This window comes from Phocoena sinus, chromosome 4 (assembly GCF_008692025.1).
Source record: "Phocoena sinus isolate mPhoSin1 chromosome 4, mPhoSin1.pri, whole genome shotgun sequence".
Taxonomy (NCBI): Eukaryota; Metazoa; Chordata; class Mammalia; order Artiodactyla; family Phocoenidae; genus Phocoena; species Phocoena sinus.
The window spans coordinates 140,449,031-140,470,550 of record NC_045766.1 but is presented as its reverse complement, the minus strand read 5'-3'; the positions used below and the strand labels follow the sequence as shown (position 1 = coordinate 140,470,550).

Genomic DNA, 21,520 nt, shown 5'->3' with positions numbered 1-21,520 from the left:
GAACTTATTCACAAAACAGAAACAGACTCACGGACTTAGAGAAGGAACTTATGGTTATCAGGGGATAATGGTGGGGAGAATGGATAGGTAAAGGAGTTTGGAATTGACGTACACACTGCTATATTTAAAATAGATAACCAACAAGGACCTACTTTAGAGCACAGGGAACTCTGCTCAGTATTCTGTAATAACCTAAATGAGAAAAGAATTTAAAAAGGAATAGATACATGGGTATGTATAACTGAATCACTTTGCTGTACACCTGAAGCTAACACAAAATTGTTAATCAACTATACTCCAATATAAAATAAAAAGTGAAAAAAAAAAAAAAGGGTGGGGGGAAGGTAGGTGCTAAGGCAGATGGAATGCATTCCAGAACTCTAAGCCGGAGGAGAAAAGCTGATGAGGACAAAGGCCAGACAAGCCTTAGGGTTCTCGTGAAATTAGCCAAGCTTTGTGAATGATGTGGAAAGCAAACAGCATTGTGGGTTGGAAAATCATCACATGGACGCCAGAGAGGGACCAAAGCTGTTTTCAGACTCTGGACCCGGGGTTCTCTTTTCCTCCCCTTTGCTCTCTGCAGCAGGCACTGACAGATTAGAGAGGCCTTTCTCCAGCAGCGTCACAGGTGCTTCTGCATCCTTCCTGGATCGCCCCCCCCCCCGCCCCCGCCAGCAGCTGAGCAAGGTGGTGCGCTCTCTCCCCTGACACATACCGCTCCAGCTCTTCAGACTTGTGCCTTTAATCCAGGCGGACAGGTGTTTTCCTTGGCAGATTTTCAGGGATTACAAGATTTCTTAGACGCACAAGACCACTGGGCAGATGTGTCCATTGTGTATATAGAATTTGACTTCGGGAGCAAAGCTTTGAAAGCAGGTCTGTGAAGCATAGCCAGAGCTCGGTACCTACCAGGTCCAGCTGCAGCCAGACCGATAAATCCCCATTACAGCTCAACATCTTAAACCCGAGGCTGCCATCAGCATTGATTTCCCCATCTGGTGATGCACCTTGTGCTTCACAAATGTCCTAAGACAGGGACGGGCTCTGCATCGAGTTGCGAGCCTCTGTTCACAAATGCGTCTTTACAAGTCAACAGAGATGCACATTCAGCTCCAGGAACTGCCGGCCCGTGGGTTTAGACTCAACACATTCTGGTCTCTTGATCCCACAGTGTCAGTCTTCCTTCCGCACCCTATTTTGTAGGTTTCAGGCAAAAACACATCACTTCTGTTTGCTTTTTTAAAGTGACACTATCTTAAGAGCCCATGACCAAGTGCTTGCTGATTTGTTGGAAAGAGCTTTTTAGACGTGAGTCATTTTAAGCTTTGGGCTTCGTTATTCTACTTACCAGGAAGATGGGTTCACATATATGTAAAAAGAGAATAAGATCAAACACCCAAGGAAGAATAAAGTGATGTGATTTCTGGGCGAGGTAGTTCAATCACACAGAGCGTCTCAGATTCGGGAGGAATAGCTCACAGTAGAGTTTGGGTTTTAGTTTTAAGCATTGTTTAATGATAACATTCTGACGAGTAATCCCAAGAAGAAATGAATAAGAAGTGCTTTCCCAAGTAAGTGGAAATGTGCTAAAGCTCCAGAGTCCTCTCTACTGGTTCAGGTGAAGAACACCAGGGAAGAATCCAGATGTGGGCTGTGCTCGGTCCCACGAGCCCTGCTTAACCAGGGTTTTATGTGACCCTGTGACAGGAAAGCAAGGCCTTGAACTTTGTACGGAGACCATCTGGCCCCTCTCCCCATCCAGAAGTTCTTACAGACCAAAAATAAAGCAGAATATTTTTCTTACAAGAATTCCAAAAAGAAAACAATTTCCAGTGTCAGGCAACATAATCAAAACAGTATTTAATTTTGAAATAAATTTTTAATAACACATAATTTTTCAAAGGACCAGCATGAAAATATTGTCCCTTGAAGTATTCTAATTATCAACGGATGTAGCAGAAGCATTCCTGTCTAGATTAAAAATGGAAGCAGTGAAAAAATATCCATTTTTGGTGGCAGCAGCTCAAGGGAGCATTAAGTAGAGGCTGATGACAAGAAACTGATGAGAGAAACCAATTTAGATAGAATGCTAGGGGGAGAAAAAGTCTAACAGTCTAATGCTAGGAGGAGAAAAAGTCTAACAGTCTAATGCTAGGGAGAGAAAAAGTCTAACCGTGTGCTCGAGAACAATGTGCTCCCAGAGCCATAGCATCTGACCTTTCACTAAAGTCGTTTTAAGCTGAACTGAAAATCTACACAGCAGGGACTTCTATTCTGCCAGCTGTGAATGGCCAGGGCAACCTAGCAGGCTGCTTCCAGCCCAGATATGGAATTGGCAAAATTTTTGTTTTGTTTTGTTCACCTTTGAGGTGTGTGAACAGAAAAAGACTGAAAGGCTGAACATCTTATCTGCAGCTCGCTCACAATGTCTTCAAAGACCCTACGCTAGCCTTCCCTACGCTAGCCTTCCCTACACTAACCTAGCTCATGATTTCAAAATTATAGTGCCGTTCCTGCACGCCTTGTTGTCATTTAAGATGTCAATGGGCTGGATTGATAGAAAATGCAAGTGAGACATTTTCCAGAAGTAGCTGCAACTCAATATTCAATTGCCATGGGGCTGGGGAGGGTATACCGCTGACAACCTCACATACCATCCCAATGATGCAGGGCAAATGGTGGCATTGCTTGGCCCACAAGGGAAATGGTTATAAAGTTTCAAAAGAAAATTGCAATACCTTCTGGCTGCAAAATCACAGTAACAATTTAATTTCAGGGGTTAAGGGAGTACTGACAGCAGCCTCTTTATGTGCACAGGTGTGCCCATTTTCGCCCTAGGAGGCCACCCACCTCTTTGTGTCCCTTTCATGCATGGACTCTTGTTGTCTACGCCTGTCCTCACCTGGAGGCCAGTCCCCAGCCGGGCAGCCTCATTATCAACCTGAATGAACACCACAGAAACATCCACGGAAATAAGCCACGTTCGGAAATGCAGTTTGTCCAGATAAAAGGCCGTATTTTTCCATTTTAACCCATTTTGTTGAAATAGTTAACGTTAGTTATCACATGTCCACAGCCAGTGACAATCTGATTCAGATTCTGTCCACTGTACCTTCTTTCCCCTCTACTGCTTCCACCAAGAAATAGCATCTCATTTCTTCTTTGGACTCACTGGCAACATTCCCTCGATGCGTACAGAAAAGAGACAGAATCAGAATGCAGCCAAATTAGACAAGAGTCCAAAGAGAACATCGTCCCACAAAGAGGACATGGGGACCAAAAAAGTGAAATGATTCACTGTGAGTGAGCCACCAGCAAATGGCCAAACCATAGAATGGCAGGGACCAGAAACTTTGGGGATTCACCCTTCCCCCGCCCGCTTCACAAGAAAACTGAGACACGGAAGGGGTTTTCAGGCCAGACCATGCTGCCAAGCAGGTTCAGAAGCTCTGCGATCAGGGGAATGGCTAAAAAGTAAAGAACCTTAAAAGCAATCGACTGAAAGGGGAAAAGCCCTGCAGAGGAGGCAGATGTGGTGTCAGCTCTTCCATGGATAGACCCAGCAAAAATTTGATGCTAAACATTTCTCTATTCCTTTTGAAATTCCTAGGAAACAATTACTGAGCGCGACTACCTGGGAGGAACATTTAGAGCAGCCAGAAAATGCACTGTCATCTACAACAGGCATCGCCATGGGCTGTGTCTGATGACCCAGCTCATCTTTAAAGCTCACTATAAAAACAAGGTCTTTATGGGCTGGTGAGAAATTGAATTTTGGTGAGTGCATATCAATTCAAACTGCCAAGAGGTTCATGTTTGCCTTGAAACTCTGAAACCGCGAAGCCTAAGGAAGGCCAGAGACGAGAAGCCTCATCTCGCTGTGATGAGCACGATTGGTGATCACTGTGCTGTGGGAAATGGGCCCTGCCACGTAGGATGCTTGGCTCTGTGAGCTGACTGTGATTGGACGAGTCTAAAGGGAGAGTGACTTCCCTCGCATCAGCACCAAAGCCACGAAAGCATCCCTCTGACATCCGAGGAGATTTTGCTTTCTAAATGAATGCCAGAGCGCAGTTCAATTTTTCAATTATCTTCAGGGTCTGGGACGGGGGAAAGGGTAGAGAGAAAAGAATGTGCTTTGGAAAGACTGAAGAAGCCACTTGCCAAGCACAGAAATAGAGCGAGCTTCCATTTCGCATAATCGTAAGTTCCTGGAAGGAGTGCTCTCATAAATACTGTGAGGAAGGCCATCTCGTCATCTGTCCATTTCCCGTCCTTCCCCTGCGGCCCCCCAGGTCTGGCTCTGTCAAATCAATACGTATTTCAGCTGATCACTGGTCAACTCAATTCCAGATCCCAACAGGAAGAAGGAAAGTGGCAGATGGAACAGGACAGCTGTAGCAAGAACCCAAAAGCATCCCAGAGGGTTGATAAGAAGCATCTATTCTTTAGTTCGCTGTTTGAGAGACAGGGGGTAATCTTCAAGAAAAATATAATTTTTAATGTCTTATTAAATTAAATCTAATAATATGCAAGTAATTGGCCTTCTCACTCTTAAGTGGCAATTTCTGTAAATAATAATAATAAATATTCTTTCACCTTAATGCTGGAAAAAGTGAAGTCTATAAATAATTATCTTTTAAATTCAATGATCCCACAGTCTTGCTTCTTCCCTCTTGAAGTTTCAAAGTCTGGCTTACATTAAAGGGGCTCAAATCCTCATTTCTTTGGGAAATATCTTCACCATGGTGCCCGAAAGAACAATCACCCTGGTTGTGTGGGGAAGGGGAGGGATGAAGATTTGGGTTCTGGTTTATACTTAATTAAAAGAAAGAGATGGTCATTTCTCATATTCTTTTAAGCAGCTGATCTCACAGTCACAAGTTTGAAGTTGAATTCAACGTTCTGGGACCCAGGAATCCAAGAGGGACCAAAATGAAAGCAAATCTGCTCTTTGATGCCTCCCCAGGACAGGGAAGGCAAAGGTTAGCATCTCTAATCGGCAGTGCTGGCTGGGAGAGCACAGTGCCGTCCATCCCAGATCAATACTCCTGCCCCAGGCCAGACGGAAGTTTGTCCAGGTCTCCTGGGGGACACCTGGAGTCCTGGCAGCTCCCCTTCTCCCACCTTTCTGGTGGCAAGGGCGGCTAGCTGAGTTATCCAAAGACACAGTAGATCCCACATGCACACTGAAAGCAGTTTTTCTGGAAACTGGTGTGGCTTCCAGCCCCAGTTCACTGGAGGGGGCCTGGCCATGCCCCATCCCTATTTGGGCCCTGGTGGCCCCAAACCCCAGGAGGCTGTAAGCTGCTGTCCTCTCCCTACTGTCCCAATAACCCTGACTTCAGGGGGGAACCAGGCCTGCTCTGCCTCCCACCCCCATTTCTGGCTGGCCTCTCCATCAGGGTTTCTCTTGAGACTGGACTGAGATGCGTCCAGACTCACCCCCGTCCTGGCTGCATTCCCAGTAAGCACCCCCCATCTCCGGCCACCTCCCTTGACCCTTGAATGACACCTGAGTTGAGCTGGGAGGCTAAAACTGACTGTGTGAACACACATTAACCTTTACAGGGACAGCCTAATTGCTCTAAGAATGTCAAATATGTCACCTTTCCCAAAAGGTCTGACAGTTTTCCTTCTTTTAGAACTATTAAGCCAACCAACAACACCGCAGTTAAAATAAAAGGATGATATTGATGGACTGCTTTTCTTTTCTTTCCTTTTATTTTTGTCCTGAAACCAATCCAGAATTTGGGTACAAAAATCACTCCTACTCTGTCTTTGTAAAGCTTCAATCACTTACAGTATAACAGGCTACATTTTTAATTAGGGAAGACTGAGAGGAGCACGGGTGACCTGGCCCACAGCCCAGTCGGAGAAGTGCAGAGGTAAGATGCAAGGCAGTTCTCACCTCTCGCCCCTCCCGATTCACTCTCCACCGTTTCCCTAACCATTGTGCTGTGGCTTTGGTTGGATTCATCCCAAGGGTGGTCCTAGAGGCAATCAGAAGACAGACAGAACGAGATCTGGGTATTTATTCCCTTGCCTCCTTCCCTGCTAGGGTTGTCAGATACAATACAGACTGTTCAGTTCAATTTGAATTTCAGATAAACAACAAAAAAAAAGTTTAGTGTAAGTTGCTCCAAATATTCCATGGGATATACTTATACTTTTTTTTTCTGCTTTTGCTTATCTGAAATTGAAATTTAACGGGGCATTCTGTATTTTTATTTGCTGAATCTGGCAACCCTAGAAGTTTGCAAAATTGCCCGAGGCTTAGCTATGTCCTTCAGAAGACCACAGCCCCTGTCAGGCTGCTTCTGCACACAGCGCCCTCTCTGGATTCTGTTGCCTCCCTGCAGGCCCTGCGGTTTCTAGTCTGAGGTGCTACGCTGTTCTTTGTGGGTTTCCCTAAACCCTGCACGCACCTTGGCAAATGGTCCCTTGGTAGTTAACTCTCCTCGAATTACTCACATGGAAGGTGCCCTCTAGTTCCTCCCGGGACTATGACTGATACATTCGTTACTAAGGACATCCGACCTCACTCTCCCAGCATTGCTTTTCTAAAGTATCGCATCCCCAGCTCTGAGTACCATCTCCAACATATATTAGGTGCTTAACAAATATTTCCTGAATAAATGGATGAATGAATGAGTGAGCAAAACCAAGCTAGAGTCCAGAGTGTTTTGCAGCATCCCTTTTCTGGTTATTAAGGACCCACAGGTCTGCATCCTGAAGGGATGCTATACTAACCAGCAAAGAAAATGATCCAGGATACACTTGAAGGAGGGTGGAGTGAGTGAAGGAGAAGCAACCGATGGGTTAGCAAAGATGAGTGGGTCACGTGTGTCCCGGTTAACTATTCCCAGGGAATGAATCACTCCAAATTAGCAGCTTAGGCACAAGACCTGAGTATTCTTTGGCCCCAGTTCTGTAGGTTGGCAAGCTCAGCTGAGCTCCTCTTGGACGGAGACTCCCACATGGTTGCAGCCAGAAGGCCCTGGGGCTGGGGTCACCCGAGGACCTTCACCCACACATCTGTCAGCCGGGTGGGGAGAGCTGGCACAGTCACTGGCTGGGTGGGCATCTCTCCAAATGGCTGCCCCACGAACTAGCTGGGCTTCCTCACAGCATGATGGTTTAAGGTAGCAGGACTTCTTAAGTGGCAACTGGCTTCTCCCACAGCAAACGTTCCCAGAGAGAAACTGCCAGTTTCCAAAGGTCCCAGCCCGGAAACTCACAGGCCTCCCCTCTGCTGTGCGCTATTGGCCTGAGGAGTCCCAGCTGCCCCAAAGCAGGAGGAGGGGATTTAGAACTCCCTCTCCACCAGCCGAAGACTCTGTAGCCATCTCTAAATCCTCTTCAAAGCCAGAACCCAAACCAGAAATCCTACAGAGTCACAACCAATATACAAAGTGATCCAGGAATACTCGCCAAGGCCATTAAAAGGTAAGGAAACATAAAGAGAAGGGAAGTTTTACACCCCTTACTTGGAGAATTAATTAGATGCAAACCAGTTTTCATACTAAAAAGTTCCCATTATCTATCTGCTGTGCTTAAACCAGGGTAGCAATTTAGAAAGTGCTGGGGAAAAAACATATTGTGAAATGAATGATACATATTGAATTGTTTTTAAAAAGGAGTTTGTCTGTGGCACCCCTCGGGCTGGCTGCACGGCAGGCAATGTGTGCAGGGACCTTCACTCAGAAGAGTCAGGGCTGGACTGAATGATCTGCTTAATAATTTTTAAGAAGGAGCCCATGCTCTCAATATTCCCTGGACCCTACAACTGATACAGCCAGCCCTGTCCTTTGCAGAGAGCCAAAGATGTAAAGAGGCAGCAATCAGAGAACAGCTGAGGATGAGCTTATAGGAGTTTATCTTCTAGAGCCTGTGGCTGGGTGACACCATGCCAACCTCGAGACAAACTCCACTGTGGTGATTCGCGGCCTTTGTTCTCCTGTCTCCCCCCAAAGTGGGAGGCACCTGCCCTCTGTGAGGCAAAGCCACATTGATGCAGCTGGTCTGCTAGACTAGCTTTTAGAGCAGGGCCAGCTAAACCCACTATCACGTTTTGAAGTCACTCTTAAAAAGAGGATCCCAGGTAAAGAAGATGTGAGATACCCCCCCCCAACACACACACACACACTGGAATACTACTCAGCCATAAAAAAGAATGAAATTTTGCCATTTGCAGCAACAGGGATGGACTCGGAGGGCGTTATGCTGAGTTAAATGAGTCAGACAGAGAAAGACAAATAAATACTCTATGATACCACTTATACATGGAATCTGAAAAATACAACAAACTAGCGAATGTAACAGAAAAGAAGTCACAGATATAGAGAACAAACTAGTGGTAACCAGTGGGGAGAGGAAGGGGGAAGGGGTAATATAGGGATAGGGGAGTAAGAGGTTCAAACTACTAGGTGTAAAAAAAGCTACAAGGGTATACTGTACAGCACGGGGAATACAGCCAACATTTTCTAACAGCTATAAATGGAGTATAACCTTTAAAAATGTCCATTGCTATTGTACACCTGTAATTTATATAATATTGTAGAGTAGTCATCCTTCAATTTAAAAGTTTTTTTAAAAGAGGACTCAGAACCAGTCTGTCCTCAGCTCGCCAAAGTTAGTGAAAAGTGGTCACTTCCTGAGCACGAGGGGACCACTTAGGAGAGAATAAAAAATTGTACTTGGAGTGAAATAGCACCATTTCTTGACTGAATCATCTGAATTCAGGGCCAAATCATGGCAATTAATCAGAATTGATTGGAAACTCCAACTCGTTACTGATTAAGAATGTTGGACGAAACCAATCAATCGTGTAGTGTGGATTTTACAGAAACACACAACATTTCCCCGGGGCTCACCCCACAATGACGTTCTAGAATTGTTGGCAGAGAACTTTCCGGTGAGACCCAGGGAGACTTCTGCCCTCGGGTCTGAGTGAGTTCTGTGGGTGCTCTAAGGATGCCAGGAGATGATCACAGAGACACGGAGATTTCCTTTTCCTGCACAATTCAGATAAGACAGCAGGTCCAGCCTAAGAGGAGGTCCAGTCTTTGAAGACAATTCAGCTCACTCTGTTGCTCAAAAGGATTTCTACATGCCTTTGTAATCACAGATACACCCACTGATAGGAACCCTACAAATTTCAACCATCTTAGGCTGAAATGTAGCTCAGGCTGAAATTCTAGTTGTTTCTCTCTTCTGAAAAGCTGTTTGCTGTGCAAATTAATTCTATAAATAAACTTATGAATGTATCACCTACTTAAAAGAGCAAAACATATTCAAGTACTTGAGATGCATTACGTCCATACAAATAACTGATAAGCAGAATAGGAAATATTCCTATCTCCTGATTGGCGCAAAGGATAGACGGATCATCATTTTCCTGGTACAAGCTACTTCATAGGCTTAAAAAGATCTTGAGTGGCAATTCTTTTAGCATAATTTATAACTTCATTATTTTTGCTAAAGCATATGGGCCTTCTCCATATGATACAAAATTCTATCTTCAGTTGGTCTAAAGCTGTAACATATAATCTCTAAAAGACAGGAAGAGAGGAGGGAAGGGAAGAGGAAATAAAGATAAGTCTACAAATTAGAATATCGCTTCAGTTTTTTAGTTTTGAAAATTAGCAGGGCTGTCCCTGTAATTAGTCTGTGATCACACCTTTTTGCCAGAGAACAGCTAACTAAACTGATGAAATGACGGTGCTGACGAGACTACGGTTTCCAGCCTAGCCAAGGTGTAAGTCTGTTAACTTCCTTCAGTTCTATGGGCTCAGACCACAGCCCACCCCAGCGGCCAGTTTACACCCAAGACTCCCCATCAAGGAGAACTCAGGAGAGAGCGAACTTGGGGACAAGCTGGTGTGTTTAGATGGCAGTCCAGATGACCTGCTGTCTTTCCTGTGATTTAGGTGACCTTGGGGCCTATCACCTGACTTCTCAAGGAACTTGGCCTGACATCACCTCCCCTACCCACCTCCCAAGTCAGCCACGGAACCGGTTGTGTGTGAGAGCATTTTAAACTATGCAAATGCCTAAAGACGTAGGAATTATAACCAAGAGCAGGTAAAAAGCTCCATGTCTATTAACAATGCTTCATGCATGTTTACTCCAAAGACACTGAATTAGAAGCATCGTGTTTGTCCAAGGTATTACTAGCACGTTGACGTTATTATAATGCTCAGCCTGAAGGGGGGAGATCACCCTTGTAACTAAGATTGGCAGTAATAAGTTCCCTGTCAGCACTAATCCCTAAAATAACCTCCACAAAGAATCGACTCACTTGTTGAACGATATTACCCATTGATTAGGTGTGTGTGGATACCCTGATTAAAAGCCAGGCTTCATAAGCAATTCCAGTTTCATTCCTTCCTCATCTGGATCAATATCAGAAGCAAACATGTGTATCCATATCTTCCTTCCAGAACAGAGATTCTTTAGAGAGTTCAGAGCCAATAGCACAAAGGGCACGTCCTGCTAATAGTATTTGGAAGCTGTGTTCGTATTTCATCCATTCTTGTTTCGAATTTCTTTTTCTGGTTACTTCAAATGCAGAAAAAGAAGGGGAGAAAGGGCCAGGCGACCCCCGACAGAGACCAGAGCCGTTTGACTTTTCACCTTGAAAGCTCTGTGTGACTTGGAATTCAGGGCAGTACACACAATACATCAGTCCAGGTGAATTCGAGACTTCATGCAGGTTTTAGCGCTCTAACAGGAAACCGATTTAGAGCTTCTTGGCCTGGGAATCGTTGCACACCCTAGTGATTGATTACTTCAGGGGGGTGCTTTTCCCACAGCCAGACGCAGTCTCTGAAAGTTTAACCTGCACATTTCTGAGACCCGTGGCCGCTCAACATTCGAGGTTACCATTTTCCCTGTTTGAAGAGGCTTAGAGGCTCAGCGCGGTAAGTTTCCACCTAAACTCGTACTGAGATTCATGCAGAATTGGCATATTACATCCTCAGGGTGGAGGAGAGCTTCACAGCCCCCCTGGCTTCCAGAACCCTGAGCAGCCTGCAGAACCGACACACATCCAATTTCTCTCCTTCCAGCCTCAGACTCTGATTTATCCCATCTGGTATTTGAAGCAGAACCGAGTCATGTGTCCACCACAGGCAGTTACAGGAGATGATCCCTCCATGGCCTTTCTGGAAATTGCATTTCCCCCCTTGCCTTCCATCCTAACCTCCCTGGGCCCAGGGAACCAGACCAGCCCGGCAGCACCTCCTGCCAGAACTGAACTTCTCTCTTGGGTGCGGTAGTAAACACACAGTAAGTCCCCTTCTGTTCCCGGCCCCAAAGCAGTCCCTTTCTACTCCAAGCTGATCTTCCATCCTTGCACACAAGACCTTGTCCCACACACTTCCACAGACCAAGGAGAGGTGATAGACTAAATGTACCCCCAGACAATCTTCCCAAGTCGATGTGTAGGCATAGAAAGGTCATCAAGAACACCACAGCGAAAAAATGGGGCGTCTGCTGCGTGCTCTGGAGCCAAGGGGGAGAGGGGGTGGGCGGTGTGTAAAGTGCTCTGGGAATAACTATTTGAATTTTATTTCTTATTTGAAAAGTCAGGCTCAGATAAATGCTAGTGTATCTCTCTCCCTATGAATGCAGGTCCTTCTGAATCAATCTCTCTCTACCTACTTGATAGCAGAAAAACAGAATTACTGTGTGTGTGTGTGTGTGTGTGTGTGTGTGTGTGTGTGTGTGTTCCCTCAAATCCAAAGGTGAGATAAACTTAAATGTGTATGATTTTTAGTTTTATTCAAAGCAAGGAGAGGAGAGTACCCAGTACAACAACATTTGATCTTATTCATTGTTAGTAATTGTATAATCATATCAAAGCAAACCAAATCTTAGGTGCTCCTAGCATAATCCCACACCTACTAGAAATTTCTCAAGCCATGACCTCTTTTCCAAAGAAGAAGCACCTATTCAAGTGGTGCTGAGTTTTTGCTTGGCTACTCACATCTCAAAGAAACTACAATGGCGGTGAGCCCCATTGTATTTCAGAACGATACCTTCCTTCTGGGCATTTACCTACAGCCTGGATTTGGTCGGGGGGTGGGGATTCTCTTATCAAACTCAGGTATGTCCACATGCCTCTCACCTCCAAAGACAGACTTTTGGAAACAAATATATCACAGTTCACTAAGTCAAAAGAAAGCCATTCCAGTTTTAGAAATTCAATTTAGCTTCGGTAAGCCTCCAAGCTCTGAAAGTAAGCTCCATCAGAAGTTTATTACTTATAATCTTTCCTTCGGATTGGAAGTCTCCCAGCAACCACTGTACTTCCAGTATTTTCCTATTTTTGTAGGTCAATAAAGGAATTTAACTCTTAGAGTCTCTCTGAAAGATGACTATCAAGATATAAATCAAGAGACCCAGTGAAATTATTGTCTTACCAAAAAATCTTTTGATTGTGTCCAAACTGGTGATGACTGGTGAATAATCTAGATTCAGATGGTAGTGTCTGTGTTTATAAACATGTTTGAATTTAATGTAGCAGATGAACTGTAACTGGAGGTCTGAACTGTTGTTTCACTCAAGTAGGGCATTATATCTAGAAACAAATTAAGTCCTTAGCCTAAACTACTCAAATCACAAGGGTACTTTGTTCATATAGGAATGAAAATCCCTGAACCAACAAGATCCTAATGAATTTATTTTATTTATTTATTTTTTTTTTGCGGTACGCGGGCCTCTCACTGCTGTGGCCTCTCCCATTGTGGAGCACAGGCTCCGGACGCGCAAGCTCAGCGGTCATGGCTCACGGGCCCAGCCGCTCCGCGGCATGTGGGATCTTCCCGGACCGGGGCACGAACCCGCGTCCCCCGCATTGGCAGGCGGACTCCCAACCACTACGCCACCAGGGAAGCCCTGAATTTATTTTTTAAATTAAAACATAATACAACCCTAATATTTCTGAAAAAAAAAAAATGTCTTCACGCTGCAGGTGAGATGAGGAACATCCGGATTTGCTGGGTTGTGTATCCAGAAGTTGGTGTCCTGGAGAATCAGGACAATTTCAGGGTTGTTCTGGATAGTACGGGGTGGATATGTGTCAAATACCACGGCAACAACAACAGCGACACAAAAATACATCTTAAAAGAATCCAGATCCCCAGCCAATGGCTCTTTTGAGATAATACTCAATATAATAAAATTTCAGCAGAGCCCAAGACTTTAGATCCCGCTGGGGTTTTAATGTATCTGACTTGTGTCTTCTCTGATCCAATTTAGAATTTCAAGTCATCCATAATTCACTACCATAGCCTTCATTGCTTTGTGTTACAGATCTCAAATAAATTCATAATATTTGAAATAAGAACACTTTGGCCTGTAGTCAACTAACAAAATTGAGGGATGTTCATTTTACAATTAATTGACTATTATCCCAACCTTGTAACATTTTGATAGTCTACGCCTTATATTTCTGCTCTCATGGGTCCCTGTTCCTTCCAAATGTGTAGGCAGCTTCATTTGTATTAATAGGAAATATACATTAGATAAAAGATCTCTCTAGATACCCGTGATGACAGAGTAAAATAATCTGAATTTCAATGGAATGTAATATTAGGTTAAAACAGAAATTCCAAGATGATCATCTCATATTATGAATTTAAGAATAAGGAATTACACAACTTAGATTTTTAGGAAAACATATTTTAGACCATTTCTAGAAATCTTTACCCCAGTCTTTGTTGGGTTGTTATTGACTTTTGTCTTTGTCCATCTTTAGAGGCAAAAGCACAAACTTAATATTATAATAAAATACCATGTACGTATATCACACATGAGCAGTTTTATCTGAAATTAAGACAGAACAAGTTAATAACAATTTGAATGTATACAGCACCTTTATTTTATAGCTATCAAATAATCTCTAACTTTTTCTATTCAAAAATGAATATCCTCTAATATCTAGAATTACATAAAGAAAAGTTTTATCCACAGCACTTTGAATATTTTTCTTTCTATTAATTTTTATACCTCCAGAAAAGGCATACGCAATTTTCACTAGAGTGGATCAATTTTTATCTGAAGGAAATTTCATGCCTTAGAATAGCAGAAAGCAGTGTCTTCTATAACAGCTGGTAATTCCCTCTGGTGCAAAGCATAGCGTGTAGACTTGCTTTGAAGGACCCGTGGGGGAAAACAGCGCTGCAGAGGTATCAAGCACAAAGGGCCTAGTCTTGCCTTGGTCACCACTCTGCTTGATCTCAGACTCCATAACTCCTGTATGACCTGGGAGTTACCCAGAGCAGCAGTTCTCAAAGTGTGGATGAGGTACCCTGGGGGCACTTCCTTCCTTTGAGGGAACCCACAAAATCAAAATTATTTTTTAGTGGTACTAAAGTATTAGTAGCTTTTTAAAATCTCATCTGCTCATAGGTGCACATAGAAAATTCTCATAGAATTTTCTAGAGGCTACACAACACATGATATTACAACAGATTGAATGGAGAAGCAGCCATCTTCCATGAAGCCAGACATTAAAGCGATTTGCAAAAATACAAAACTCTTCCACTAAATTTTTTTTCTGTCTTGGAAAATATCATTACTTTTTATTTTTTAAATGTTATTTATGTTAACATGTCTTAGGTTTGTCACTTTATTTTTAATGAATGAATAAGTAAACCCTTTAACAATTTCTCCATTTTAATTTCTAATGTGGGAACCATCAATAGATATAGCCAACAAAAACGGAAGCTCTTAGGGGTCTTTAAGAATTTTTAAGAATGGAAAGAAGTTGTGAGAGGAAAATGTTTGAGAACTGCCGCACAAGGGCATCTCTGGGAAGCCTTTTGACTCTAAATTCAATGATTCCAAGGTTGGCAGATTCCATGGATGTGAACTCCAATGATGAGATGGATATGAATCTGTGAACCCAGCAAACCGGGAAGCACCCGTGTGGCAGTCCTTCCTTCTCTGTTTGAGCAGTTCTCATTTTGCTCCTCTCTGCTTCCTGACCTCCTTGCTAATAACCCACCCCCACCACAACCCACACAGAGAAGATGAGAAAAGCCGTGGGCATCGTGAAAGGCTTATGAAAGAATTTATTTCCTCCCCCACCCTCCTCAATCCCCCAGGTCTGATCAGGACATTCTTGGGCACCAATCCCTCTGCTTATTAATATAATGACCATTTCATCCCAGTGGTCACCGCCACACAGACCCTGTCCAGTACGATGGTGCCAAACAGGCAGCTGAGTCAGCAAGGCCCCAGATGAGTGCACCACAGAGAAAGATTCTAGTACCTTAGTCTTGTTCAGGCCGCACTCAGACTCATGACTGAGGACCCTAAGTTGTTTCCAGGGCTCTAAGGAATTTTTACAGCTGGTATTTGAGATTGGCATTATCCACAATTGGATGGACACCAGCCTAAATTCCATTCAGCAGGAAGCAGGAGTAGTTTTCCATAAAAAGTGTGTTCATTTTGTAACTAAGAAAAAGTAGGAACACCCAGAACCTAACCCCACCAGAACCATAACTAACCCTCGGCACTTACTTGGCGATTTTTATTATGACCAGTCACCCTCTATCACAACCGCTAAAGCTGGGGAGCTGGGCTTCCTCCCAGCTCTGTCTCTTTCCAAGTCCACACTCTTCCCATTCCTGGCCATATCCCAGCTCTTCTGCTCCCAGTCTGTTTCCCCATCCATAAAATTTAATGATCATTCCTACAATTTAAGGCTGAGGTGGAGACTGGAATCCAGGAGGCAAATGCTCTGATCTCTGCTATTATTGTTATCTGCTGGTGAATCCCTGTGGTGACACTGATCCAGGACCTCCCCTGGTCCAGCACCGCGCTCTGTGTATGAGGGAGAGAGAAGCGAGTTTTAACCCTCCTTTCCTGTGAAGTTGAGCCCTTCACAGTTTTCAAAGCGCTTCTCTCATTTGATCTCATTTTATCCTCACAACAACTCGGACGATTCTCACCAACCCTAATGAAGAAAACAGAGAACAATATTTGCATTGTAATCATGTTGCCCAAAATGGGAGTCCTCCTTTGGGAGGGAAAGTGTTCTCATCACCGCATTTAGCTCAGTTTTCTTTATAAAACCAGACCACGGTGCTTACTTTGAGTTGCTAAAATCCACTCCAAACCAAAGTGCAGACGTATATAGTAGCCGATCAGGATGGAAGTTATGATCCGCACCTGCCACATGCCCATGGGACAAAAGTTAAGTAGTTGGACTATTCATGGGGTCTTACCATTTTCACCAGATGTCTTGTCTTTTCCATTGGTTGCCCCAGCTCCTTGTCGCTAAAGGCGTTAAAAAAAAAAAAAGAAAGAAATTGTTATCAGACACTTTCAGGATTATTTTTGTCTCTCTTATTGCTTCAAATACCTCTTGCATTATATCAAGTTCTGTGTCACTTTAGCTCAGATGGTTAAAGCATGATGTTCGTGAGACCAGGAAAAGATCAGCCCATGAAAGGATGCACCGGAACATCACAGACCACCACCCCACCGGACCAGATCCACTGCTCTATGCATGCAGTTCACTAGTCACAAGGAAACCAGAGAGGAGACTGTTGATGGATCAGAACAGCATCAAAAATATGAGGGAAACAGCCAAGAGTTTGTGCCAGCTGTGAGAAGATCAGAGCTGTCCCTTTTGTCAACCACTACACGGCTATAGTTTTGTTCCAGTCACTATGTTCAATGCCTCATCTTCAAATAAATTGGAATCAACTAAAAAATCTTATGTCAAGAGTTTCTCCTATTGTTGAGTTACTTTTCTGTCCGTGTTTATGTTGATAACAGCTGTGTGTTTTCATTTTACCAGGTCGACCAAAAGTATGAATATATTATGGTTAGTCTTGAACCTTTGGGCGTGATTCTCTGGATATGTGGTCTGGGGAGCTATGTGCATTGTATTGTATATGCAAACATATAAGCATGTTTCCTTGAAGCTTACCCAGCGACTGTCTTTAATTAACATGATGTTAATTAAAGATTAACTGTCTTTAATTAATTAACATGATACTTCTCTCCTTAGAGAGAGAAGTATTTCATTAATCCAATTTTCTGGTCATTATCAGAAAATATGCTTCGAGTTGAAAAATAATAAAGTGATTGTAAAGTCTCTAAATTTCAGGTGAAGAAAATGAGGCCAGGCAGGGAGCTTGATTTGTCCAAGGTCATGTAGCTAATTGGATGGAAGTTACCACTGGAGACCGGACTTCCTTGCCAAGGTCAGTGTCTTTCAGGAATTGTCATCGTTATGTAACTATCTGATGGGATCATGGAAAGAGAGGCAAGGTGCTGACCAAGGAGAAAATCAATATAGATGACTTCCACCAGGGATAAGTGTGCCCTTAAAATTTATATTTGGGTCCAAGACTTCAGCCTAAAAACAATATTTAAAAAAAAATCATCAGTTCCCAATATTGCTCTGTGTTGTCATGAGAAATTCCCAGGTCCTTGGCCAACACTTGATTAACAGAAGCCCGATCATCTGGGAAAATCTTGCTTTCAAGTTCTGATTAGTGTAAATAAACAGGGTGAATGAATGATACAGACTTATGTGAACAAAATTAACCATCCCTGTGTACGCTTATTACCTGGTACATTTGATAACTCGAGAGAGAGGCAAAGCCAAGTCTCCCGTTTATTTCCAACCCCACCACACACATAACGCGCACGCACGTGTGCACACACACACACACGCCACACACACACGCCACACACACACACCCCATCTCAGTCAACAAGAAGCTCAAACTCCCACCCACGGGGGAGTTCACGGGGTCACGGGGGTGCTCTGCCTCGTTCTGAGAAGAAAAACCACCTTTCTCTGGCAGGAAGTGGAAGGAAAGGCTAGATAAGTGTGGGTTCTTTCTTCGTATTTCACTTGAAAGTTCTTGAATTTTCAGAATCCAGACCTGCCCATGTTCCCGCAGAGGAAGAAGGCTGCATCTGGCCAAACATGAACTCATCATCAATAAACTCCATTGAGCTCCCCACGTCATGGCATCATTATCTAAAATCTCAACCTGTAATACACATCATCTTGATTTAAACCAAATTACACCTTTCTTAAATACAGTCGATTTGCAAGTAAAAATGCCACTTTCTTCTTGCCTGTGCTTATTCGGTCTCCTCTCTTTAAACACAAAGCTGGTAAGTTCGCTGCTCTATGGAAATCTGATCACCATCGTGAAAGATCAAACTAGACGCACAGCAGCCACCCCTGGGGGCTGAACCGCTCCAGGGTTTAACCCCTCCAGCCTTCCTCACATAATTCACAGATGACTCAGAAAACAAAGTGAATTCCTCGGAATAAAAGGACGGGGTTTTAGAGTTGAATAAAGTCAAATTCAATGGCATAGAAGTACAAAATAGGTGCACACCCAGCCCCACTGTCTTTAAATACCTTAAACACTGACATTTTTCAAATGTTGTGAATACTTTGTTCCATAAAAGATCACCTCTTAGAAACCTAAAGAACACCAAGATGAAGTGTGCACAGGGGAGAAGAGGGGTTCATTTTTAAGGATTTCTAAGATAGGGGTTTTGGATCAGGTCTTATATGATGAAGGTAAAATGAAGCTGATAGATGTCATAAGGAGATGGTGTCGCGGATCAGAAAATGATCCTGACAAAGAAAAATGTAGTCTTTGAAAGCACCTCATTTCAGAATTCTTTGAGACCTGGAGACATTTTTAAGGCAAGGCTGAGAGCAGTGGGGGAACATCCAATAGCTTTCCTGTTCCTGGGGTCTACAGCAGTCAACACACATGATTTTTTTTTTATCACCAGGTGAGGTGGCTGAAATTCCCTTGGATCTGTACCTGGACAGGGTCTGAGTCAGGCTGGATGTCGAGGTGCTAAAGGCAGACATGCCCCAAGTGGTCCTGGGCATCAGTGAATTCTGACGGCATCCCTAACCAGGTAGGTAGCACCACGGTCCTCGTCAGCATCACTCTACACATTGTATCCCCTGGCACAGAGGACTTGCTCAAGGTCACACAGCAGGGAGGTGGCAAAGCCTGAGCTCCAACCCAGAAGCACTGGCTCCAGAGTTGCCCTGGGAACCACTGAGCCTGTGCCTCCCCCAATATCCTCCTGAAGTCCCACCCCAGCAGGTGGGGAGATTTCCACATGGAGGGAAAGAAGACAGCACCACAGAGAAAAATAACTCAAGAGAAAATGCATCACCATTAAAACCCCCTCCTTCTATCTCGCGCCCATTTCACCATCAGGAAATGCTAGGTCCCCATCTAAGGACACGGCCCAAGCAGTTAACGTTACACACAACATTGGAGTCGCCTTCTTCTGCAGCACAAGCTGGAGGCTTGCATGATGCTGGGGAGTCTGCAGAGCGGTTGTGAGGTGATGTGAGGGAATAAGGCAGAACAACGGCCGGGAGAGGCCTTCTCTGGGTCCTCAGCCCTTAAACCCTCACCTGGCAACTCCCACGGGTCTCGGGAGGGAGGTTTCCTTCCTCGGTGATGTTAACTAATACAAGGATAGCATTACAGAGTTTAATAAAAACCCCAATTGAAAGGAGCCCAGGGCTTCCCTGGTGGCGCAGTGGTTGAGAGTCCGCCTGCCGATGCAGGGGACACGGGTTCGTGCCCTGGTCCGGGAGGATCCCGCATGCCGCGGAGCGGCTGGGCCCGTGAGCCATGGCCGCTGAGCCTGTGCGTCCGGAGCCTGTGCTCCGCAACGGGAGAGGCCACAACAGTGAGAGGCCCTCGTACTGAAAAAAAAAAAAAAAAGTATGATTTTAAATCATGCTTTTAAATCATTACAAGTATGACTTTTGAAGTGATTTTTCCTGACAGCCCCCTTGCACCAAGGGCTACAGGAAAATAACAAGGAACATGTCTTAGTTTGGTCAGTTTGGTTTCTCAGAAAGCAGAGCCTGAGGCAAGAGCCGTTTGTGCTACAACTCAGTTGGGGAGGGAGGTGCCAGTAATGAGGCGGGAGTGGGGGAGTGGGGCCCAGACAGCCCACGTGAGGACTCGTCATCCCTCTGGCACCGCCAGGCGCACCCAGACCCCGAGCCTGCACCCTTCGGCAATGCTTGAACTGTGTCCCGGGATCCACCAGCTCCCATCTTGCACTGACCCAAGACATGCGCCACAGAACTTAATTCTTGATGCTTCTAGTCTGGGCCGCGTCTCCAACCTGGCATCTGCTCCGGAACAAGGAGGACGCCCTGGGGAAGGAGGTGGGGACGCACGGTGTGGGCAGGAGGTGACACGTTGTCACTTCAGACCTGCCTGAAGTCTGCGGAGCCCACGCCAGCCGGCCACCCACAGGGGCCTCAAGTGACACGAGAGAGGTGCCTCACTCACATATCAATTTGGCTGGGTGGCTCTTTTCCACCAAGTTGCAAAGTCACGGACGGTCCTTTCATATTAGATGTTTCACTAGTGGAAGAGGCCACGCCTATTTTCCGGCACGTAGACAATAGATCATCTTCAGATCTATTTCCTCCTATACTTTGAGCTCAGAGTAGACGTTACAGTGTGTCTGACCCCGTTGGTGCTACAATTAGGTACATTCACCAATGCACAAAACCATGGGCAGTGAAGGTCACGGATTTAGTGTCAGACAGAGGCCCGGAAGCAACCCGGGGGGTGACTCGCTCCTGGACTAACAATTTACTTTTCCTTCTATGAGGCAGGCACTGGGCCGGGCCCTGAGGGTCCCCAGGAGAAGGGAACGTCCTCTGACTTTGCTTGGCTCACAACCTAGAGGGACAGAGACTAAACCAACCATCTCATATGGTGGGTAAGAGCTTGACCAAAGATGACCAAGATCAGGGGCACGGAAAAGGGTCCCCAACTCACACTGGGGTGGGTGAGGGCAAGGGGAGGGTTCCACATCTTGTGGAGGACCATGAGTCCCAGCGACCCCACCAGCTGGGCATGGCTGGGGAAATCCCTTATCGAGTCTCTGTTCCCTCCTGAGAAGGAAAGATGCTAACCTCTGGCTCCTGCTGTCACAGGTAGGGACCTGACATGCAGCAAGTGTGCTCTTCCCATCTGTCCATCAGTGAAGGAGTTTTCCAGTAGAGGCACTATTTATTGGGCAATATCAAGTAGATGACATCTCTGTATCAAGGGAAAGGAAAATACATGTTTCAAGGCGTCTTTTAACCTTTTATCTTCTGTCCCCAACATCTGGCCTCTGCTGGACTCTGTCTACCAAGGAGTTGCAGAGATCTGGCAAAAGAGGGAAAGAAAAGTCCATCCCCTCCCCAGGGCGGCTTGGAAGCTCTTGTTCAGCAAGTGCTACTTCACACCGTCTATCCCCTGATGATGCATTTCCTCTGAAGTTATTTTTCTGCGTGGCGCTGTTTTCCTTTTGTGCTGTTTCATCCTGATACTCAGATTGCTAATGGGTTCAGGGATTCTGGAGCCCCTGAAATGGCAACATCGTGACAAGCAGAGCCTCAGATGGGTCATAAATAATAGGAAAAACACCTATCTGCATGTCTGGCGTAGAAGGGACACAGGGACCGTGACGGCTC

At 44.8% G+C, this 21,520-nt stretch overlaps 1 protein-coding gene across 1 annotated transcript in view; it reads right to left on the bottom strand.

The window, feature by feature from the left end:
• PCP4 (Purkinje cell protein 4) overlaps window positions 1–21,520 on the bottom strand; it is a 54,019-nt gene that overhangs the window by 13,171 nt on the left and 19,328 nt on the right. The window contains exon 2 of the mRNA XM_032631122.1: window positions 16,242–16,293. Coding sequence (XP_032487013.1) covers window positions 16,242–16,293 — 52 coding nt within the window. The remainder of the gene's footprint in view (window positions 1–16,241; window positions 16,294–21,520) is intronic.